Here is an 8,047-nt window from a genome sequence, read left to right on the forward strand (position 1 = left end):
ACACATTTCCTTGGAATAAAGAGAACGGTGGCGATGGTGCTTCTTCCTCTGCCCCCCTTCGCTCGTAGATCGCACTGGGCGGTGGTCAATCAATGATGATTCAACCTCTCTCCTTCTCTCTGATGCGGCAGCGTTGAGGTATAAATGCAGCAATCATCTCTCCTCTCTCTCCTCATCTCCTCCTCCTCCCTCACGGGCACCTCCTTTGTTGCACCTGTACCTCCCTCGGCGCGATATTAGCCTGCGAGCGCAGAAGAAGACACGGAGGGGGGAAAAGGCCAAATTGGAGCGAGCTCGATTTGTCCGGAAGCATTCTAGGGCAAAAGCCGCGTTTTTGACGGAGGCGGGGAGATTAAAGGTGGGGGAATATCTCGAGCGGGCATCTTCGCTTTCCGGATTCTGGGTCGGGGCACTCGAGTAGGGGAAAAGGTGCGATCTTTGATGCGATGGCTTGAGTTCTGCTGCTGTTCCCGTCTTGCTCGCTGATAGAGTGATAGGTGGGGATTCTCTCTATGCGTCGCGTTGTCTTTTCGCCTCTCTTGCGTCTTGATTTCTTCTCGCACCTTGTCGTCTTTGTTCAGTTCTTGAGCTTTTTCTCTGCTATTGGGGAAACCTAGGTAGACCGCTCATTTACTGCCATTCTTAGCTTTAATTCGGTCATAGTATCGGTTGGTGATAGCTCCTAGAAAAGGTTCCTTTCCTGTTGATTTCACATACTTGTGATGATAAAAAAAGCTGCTAATATCTGAAGCAGTGTCCTAGTGCCTCTGAAGAATCTCTGGTTCTGTATTTATTAGTTCTTTCCCTTTTTCTTTTTTTTTTTTACTTTTGCTAATTGTTCATTTCAATGTAGTTTAACTCGCCTCTCATCTATATAGATGTCCTCTTCTAGATTGAAAGGGTACTGCTTCACCATTTTGATGTGTATTTTTCCCCCCCTTTTTCTCCATTGTGTCATTCTGTAGCTGAGATTCTTAAAATTTCTTGCAACAGATCTGAAGTGGAAGATAAAGGTATAATCTTGTTCTTGTTTCCAGGACAAAGTAAGGATAAATCGTTTACTGTAGCCGTGTCTGAAGATCCACTGCCAAGGTTGGAGACATCGATCGACATGAATGAGAACAAGTTTGTGTTGAATAGCCATCATGATGGCGGTGAATGGCAATTTAACACCCCTGCGATGAGCATGGTGCCGCTGCCGCTGAGCGCCCCTTCTCTTGCAGGCGGCCTCATGAATCAGAACACTCGATCGTCATATCTTTCGACTCCAATGGTGGAGGTCTTTAGCCCTGGTCAATGGAACCACCACCCTACTAGTTCACCAAACATGGCCCTTGGAGAAAGCAATTTCGCAAGCACGAGCTCCATCAACAGCATACCAGTTGGAAAACCAGTAGCAATATCACCCAGAGGGATGCTAGTATCGACTGCACCGAGAATTTTCCCCACCAGCCTGCCTCATTTCCCTGTTGATTCAGCTTTTGTCGAGAGGGCAGCAAGGTTCTCATGTTTTGGTAGTGGTAATTTTAGCGGCATAAACTTCTTCAGTTCGTCTCCAGCAATGGCTCCTTCAAACAATGAAGGCATTGGGGATCAGGTTCAGAAGGATGAATTGCTGCAAGTGGATCATGAATCGCTTAATGGAAGCACAATGAAAAACCAAGGAGACCAAAACTCTCAGATCGGCAATGGTGAATCACGTGTGGTGATTTTTCCTGAAGATGGCCTAGAAGGAAATACTGGTTCAACTGATGCAGCTTTAAATTCATCGTCTAGTGACCGTGGAGTGAATAAGAGGAGAAAAACCGTACCGGTAAATTCATCGCATTGTTTTCCTATGTTAGCAATTGGCCTGTGGTACCTAACTCTCAAAGTTTCTTGTTTTTTCTAGGATATTGAAAGGGATCCAGTGCAAGGAGGCCGGCAATCTTCCTCAGAAACCACAAAGGAGAACATTGAGAATAAACAAAAAGTAGAGCAGATCAATTCTAAACAAATCGAAAAGAATGGGAAAGATAACTCGGAATTTGTCAAGGAGGGCTACGTACATGTTAGAGCACGGCGTGGACAAGCAACTAACAGTCACAGCCTTGCAGAAAGAGTAAGGTTCTAGTTACTCTGATGAATTGCTTGGAAGCTTTACCGAGTCACTCTTTTCCTTCACCTGTGAAAAATATTTATAGTTTGGTTGCATTGATGCAGGTAAGGAGGGAAAAAATAAGTGAAAGGATGAAGTATCTTCAAGAACTCGTGCCGGGTTGTAGCAAGGTAGGTTGAAGAAGCACTTGAATTGAAAATCATGAAATTTGAACTCTTTGTTTCCGAATTTGTCATGAAACTGTAATGGCCTGTAGGTCACCGGAAAGGCAGTTATGCTGGATGAAATCATAAACTATGTTCAGTCGCTCCAAAGGCAGGTAGAGGTAAGCATTATGGTATTTTTGATCAAGTGGACCAAAACCTTATCATTTGTGTTCCTTTATGCGAGACACTGAATTTGTTTTCTTATTTCTTTTGTTAAGTTTCTCTCGATGAAGCTTGCAGCTGTGAATCCACAACTAGACTTCGGCATAGAAGGCCTTCTTGCTAAAAATGTGAGCAATAGCTCCATTTCATGTGATTATTTTGCCGACTCGTGGAATTTCTAAAACTTCTTTTAACACAAGCAGCTTCTACGTACACACGGTAGTTCCTCATCGGCAACAGGATTCTCGCCGGAGATGATATATCCACAAGCATATCCATCTCAGCACAATTTGGTACACACTGGAATTTCTGCAATGGCTAGCCATTCAGACACATTTAGGAGAGCAATAAGTACACAATCGACAGCAAGTGGTTATAAAGAATCTCCGCTGCAGGTATACCAACTCATCGAGCCTATACTTCTTTCCATGTGGAAATAATAAATCTAATTATCCATAAGTGATAAGTATTAATGTACTATACGAAATTTAAGAATGACTTCAAAGGAAAATTGTTAGTTTGTGCTATATGTTTTTTTTTTTCTGTGCTACCATGTTAACCATGTCAGTCAATCATATTTTGTAATCCGACTTCACATACTGAAATTGTGTGCATTTTCTCTTCTTTCTTTTGTTATCAAGGTTTATCCTTGTCAGATTTATACAATTTAAATGTTCACTTTCTTTTCAGGTTCAACCGATGCACATCCCTTGGAATGAAGAGCTCATCACACAAATGGCATACGGTGCCAATCCTTCCAATCCGCAGAACATGCATAGTAAAGCTGATGACTTTGCCATATAGAACGATCACTATTCATGCGGTGACGCTCAGTCCCTATGCATCCTAGCTTCCTACCAAGTGGTTACCTAGATGCTCAAGTTCAATAAAATTCCCTGTGCATATATATATCTTCCAATATATGCGGAACTGTTGTATGGCTTGTAGGGTTTGATCATCTGGATAAGAGGTAATAGGAGGTATGTATACAAGTTCATCACTCGGTATCACCGTCGCAGTAGTATCGATGTTACAATGTACACATTTAAGGAGGGAAGTTTACCTCCTGCTTCTTGTTATATGATTTAGCAGTACCTTTATGCATGTGAAGGGAACTTTAGCAGAGAAAATCCATGTCCTTTGACATCAAGTTTGTCACTCTTTGTATTAACTCTTAGGAGCAGATGTGTAACCAATAAGAAAACCGAAATATTAGAAGTTGATGACAAATGGTGTAAAGTGCATTTTGCTTCTTTGTTTTTTTTCCTCCCTTTGAATTGAACACGAAGTTTTGCACTTTTTTATGGTTCAATTAATCTAACACAGTGACCAATCTGTATTGAAGAACTTATCGAAAACTAGTACATGTGTTGCTAAGATGTTTAGCGTCCATTGTTTCTATACAGACAAGTATGGTGATCCATTATGTCTATATATTTCAAGTATAGTTATGACTATGATGTCGTGTACCTCTAACTCATGATGATGATGATGGACATGCTGAAGATAGGATGATTCACATCAAAGCGAAGTTTGCGCTTTGAATGGGCATGAGAGAGCATGTCGAAGTTGGGATGTTCGATGCCTATTAACCTTAGACAAACAAACAAGCATTATAATCCGTTATGTTGTTATGTTATGTCAACTTCTGTCCTAGCATAAAGGTTTAGAAATGCTATCTCATTCTAAGTGCATATAGCTAGTGATCAACCACCTATTTGAGAACTTATCCAACATTTATGTAGAACATGGATCTTTGGCTTATAGCTTATTTATTTATGTTATTTATTTGATTGTTTAAGTTCTATTATTGTTCATATCAGAATTTTCCTAGTGCAATTGTTTCCGCAATTATTTGTAGAACTAGATATTTATATTACAAGGTTCCACCAGACTTCCCCCAGTCTTCTTCTATTTATTATCCAGTGCAAGTGTTTGAACATGTAGATGAACTAGTGGTCCTCAACATCAATAATTCTTTCAGATGGAATGAAGCACGGCGAGTCGTGTGTGTATTCACTATTAAATCGTAAGGGGGCTCGCGAAGGAGATCCGACCAAGATCTGCTGGTGGTTGGCCTTGGACCACCATGAACATAATTGCCTCCAAAAAGACTCTTTAATATCTGTTATTGGTGACTTTTGCTCAGTCTTTTGGTTAAGAAACAAGTGATAGGTTTGTTGTTAATTGAGTTGGACCATCAGTAGTTGCTGTTGCTGCTGTTCTCAGTTTTGAGTGCATGCAATTATTTCTTCTCTTACAATTGAAGGCCCCTAGCAGTGCTTTTTCAGAACTAAATGAAGTAATAGTAGGGTTTGGTCCCCGCAGTCGAGTGGGGTTTCGAGCTTTAATAGAATAGTTTAGTTTTTACGATGTTTCGAATCAAGTTTACGTTACGCTAAGTTTTTTCTCGATGCACTTTCAAGGTGTTTCTGGGTTTTTGTGTGTCTAAATACTACATGTTTACTGTGTTTTCTATGTTTTTGCTTGTGGTTAACTTGGTTAGTAAATGGAGAACATGGCCGAGAACATTAGTTATTCGGCTACCACTTTGGCCCATTCAACTCACTAAAAGACCCTAACACCCGTTAACTTTGCCTTAGCTTATCATTTGGTTTTATAGGAATAGTTAAATTTTCACTAGGGATGACTACGTATTACGAAATCAACATGAATGAAATACTCGTTTGTGATAGGATTATCGCTATACGACCTAAATTATCGCATCTGACTTTTTACTTCTGTTGAAAGGTTGAGGGTTATGATGATGGTGGTTAGGTCATCAAAATGATTTATAAGGTGATGGGTGGACTATCTAACCACCATGGCCAGTTTGGTGTCACATAGCTTATCAGACAACTCAAGCATTGCTAGATGAGAAGGACATGCTACCCTCTTTTTGTCACAACAGACAATACGTGTGTGTGTTTGTTTTTTTGGGTTAATCCAGGTATTTTATCTTTACGAGTCATTCTCCTAGTTCGTCCATCGGATAAATTTGAAAATACTTACGATAATTCGTCTAGCAACCGACTTTTATAGTCAAAAATTCATTATAAAACTTGCCTTTACCTCCAATTGAATTTCTTAATTCGTCCATCAGATAAATTTAAAAATACTTACGATAATTCATCTTAGCAACTGACTTTCATAGTAAAAAAATTCATTATAAAACCTGCCCTTACCCTCAACTGAATTTTAAATTGTGATGCTTTGTGAATCCATCAAATTTCTTACCACCATGTCCGGAGCAATGTGTGTCATTATTATTATTATTATTATTATAATAGTTGATATTAGATATTCAACTTACGTTGATTAATTTTGGGATAATTGATTTGGCCTCATCAAAATTTTTTATCGACCATCAGGGTAAATCAGAAAGTACTTGTAGCAAATGGTCTATCAACCTAGCGTTCTTAGGTCAACCGCGAAAAATTTATCCGTTAATTCATCGTACCTGGGACTCGATGCTTAGATATCTAGAAACCTGAGAAGGTGACCTAGTACTACTGCATCATTGCTCCCAGGGCAATATGTGTGTTTATTCTATTATAGCAAAATGTGAAGTCATTGTAAGTACTTGGGGATAGTTTTGATGTAGTCAACTAAATTAAGTTATGTTTTATTGTGTTTAATCCTTATGTCTAAGTGTGTAAGAACTTAGGAATACAAGAAGTCGAGTGGAAGATGTAGCTAGCGAGAAGGATGACACGGGAAGCGAGTTGACGGGCCCGGTGCATCCAAGGGATGAGGTGCTGCAGAAGAGTACACCGACGGATGAGAAAGATGCGCGCGACACTTCCGAAGGACGAGAAACCGGAATGGAAGACAGCTTGAGGAGAAGGCCGGAGTTGGGTTCGAGTGAGCTTAACTCTGGATGGCTAGAGAATCATCCAAGCGACCGGAGCAGAAGCTGAACAAGTCAACATGAAGTTGACTTGTCCAGGTGCTCGAACCAAGTCTAGGCACCCAGACCACTCTCGTACTGAACATGTGCCCCTTTGCCTGTTGCAACGAGGATAACTCTGGGAGTCCATGTTAGCAACACTCCAGGGGCCTAGACCGATCCAGGTACCCGGGCGAGGATAAAAAGTTATCATCGAACCGTTGAAGAGTCATTGTAAAACAGATAAAGCACCACAGTGGAGGTGCCCAAACCTGCCCAAGTGCTCGGAACCCGCCATATCATCAACGATTATATTTCGACCAAGGAGCTATAAATAGAGCTCTGGTCCTCTTCATTCAACACAACAACTTTTATAATCAATTCTTAGCTATTTTCTTGAGCTGTCAACGTTTGTAAGAGCCTTCTCAACCTACAACGAAGAAGGTTCTTTTGATATTTTCATTGGCTTGAATTAACAACCATTTAGATGGTAATAAAGTAAAAATTTCTGCTTATTTTATTTCTTTATGTTGTTATTAATTATTTTTTTTTATCTAATATTTGTGTTGCTAAATTCCAATCAAGAGAAATTTCTAACTCCAATTGCAGGGCTATTCACCCTCTTCTAGCCGGACTGTCAAGACTTACAAGCGATATCAAATCTCAACCACCTTAGAAGGACTAACCGTCAATTGAAGCAACGAGATGATGACCGAATCTAGCATTCATCATCTAAAGTTCAAGGGGGATTTAGCAATGTGGGAAAAGAGAATGGAGGTATTTTTCAGAATAGACTTTGAAATTCTTTTAATAATCAAATATGATTTTGTAACACCTAAAGATCATCATAGAGTTGAAAAAGAAGAATACCAACTTTGTAGTGAACGACAAAGCAGAGTTCCATATGCTGAGTGTTCTTTCGCCCCAATAGGTCAATCAAATAGCAGCTAAGACTCAGCTAAAAATCTTTGGGAGAAGTTCCTAGAGCTGCACGAAGGTGTTGGTGCAACCTTAGGTCAAGGTTGACCTGACTCGAGTTGACCTGACTCGAGTTGTATTTTGATGTTTGACGAGAATAGAAAAGGTCTATTCTGATGTTTGACGAGAGTAGAAAAGTTGTATTCTGATACAAACTTGGGAGATTGTGGGTGCAATCTTTGGTCAAGGTTGACCTGGTTGACCCGAGGTGAGTCGACCTGATTCGGCAAAGTCCTGGTAAGTGAAGCCAGGTGAAAGTCCTGGTGAGTGAAGCCAGGCAAGGTAAAGTCCTGGTGAGTGAAGCCAGACAGTTGGAAAGTCCTGGTGAGTGAAGCCAGGCAAGGGAAATCCAGATAGGTCAAGGTTGACCAGACATCTGGTGAAAAGTCCAAATATGGAGACTTGGCACGGGAAAAGTCCAAGTATGGAGACTTGGCGTGGAAAAGTCCAAGCAGGGAGCTTGGCATGGGAAAAGTCCAAGTATGGAGACTTGGCACGGAAAAGTCCAAGCAGGGAGCTTGGCACGGGAAAAGTCCAAGTATGGAGACTTGGCACGGGAGAAGTCCAAGTATGGAAGCTTGGCATGGGAAGTCGGAGAGGGCTCGGCAGCTCGTTCTCCGGACTAGGTCAGAGAGGGCCGGGAGCCTGGCACATGGGAAGTCGGAGAGGGCTCGGCAGCTCGTTCTCCGGACTAGGTCAGAGAGGGCTGGGGAG

General features: G+C 41.2%; 1 protein-coding gene across 9 annotated transcripts; it reads left to right on the plus strand.

The window, feature by feature from the left end:
* Positions 1-4,729, plus strand: LOC122026406 (transcription factor bHLH76-like). Of its 9 annotated transcripts, none has more exons than XM_042585138.1 (10): positions 1-138; positions 241-497; positions 854-901; positions 994-1,813; positions 1,892-2,101; positions 2,203-2,268; positions 2,355-2,423; positions 2,523-2,594; positions 2,670-2,861; positions 3,157-3,721. In XM_042585138.1, exons 3-10 carry the CDS (start codon positions 879-881, stop codon positions 3,268-3,270), a joined length of 1,566 nt encoding a protein of 521 aa, XP_042441072.1. In that variant the 5' UTR covers positions 1-138; positions 241-497; positions 854-878; the 3' UTR covers positions 3,271-3,721. The 9 variants fall into 9 exon arrangements, 8 of the variants coding, with proteins under 8 accessions (XP_042441072.1, XP_042441071.1, XP_042441073.1 ...); XR_006124140.1 differs by adding an exon at positions 4,451-4,729 and having other exon boundaries at positions 6-497; positions 3,157-3,446; XM_042585137.1 differs by having other exon boundaries at positions 6-497.
* Positions 4,730-8,047: the final 3,318 nt, after the last annotated feature.

This window comes from Zingiber officinale, chromosome 10A, assembly GCF_018446385.1.
Source record: "Zingiber officinale cultivar Zhangliang chromosome 10A, Zo_v1.1, whole genome shotgun sequence".
NCBI lineage: Eukaryota > Viridiplantae > Streptophyta > Magnoliopsida > Zingiberales > Zingiberaceae > Zingiber > Zingiber officinale.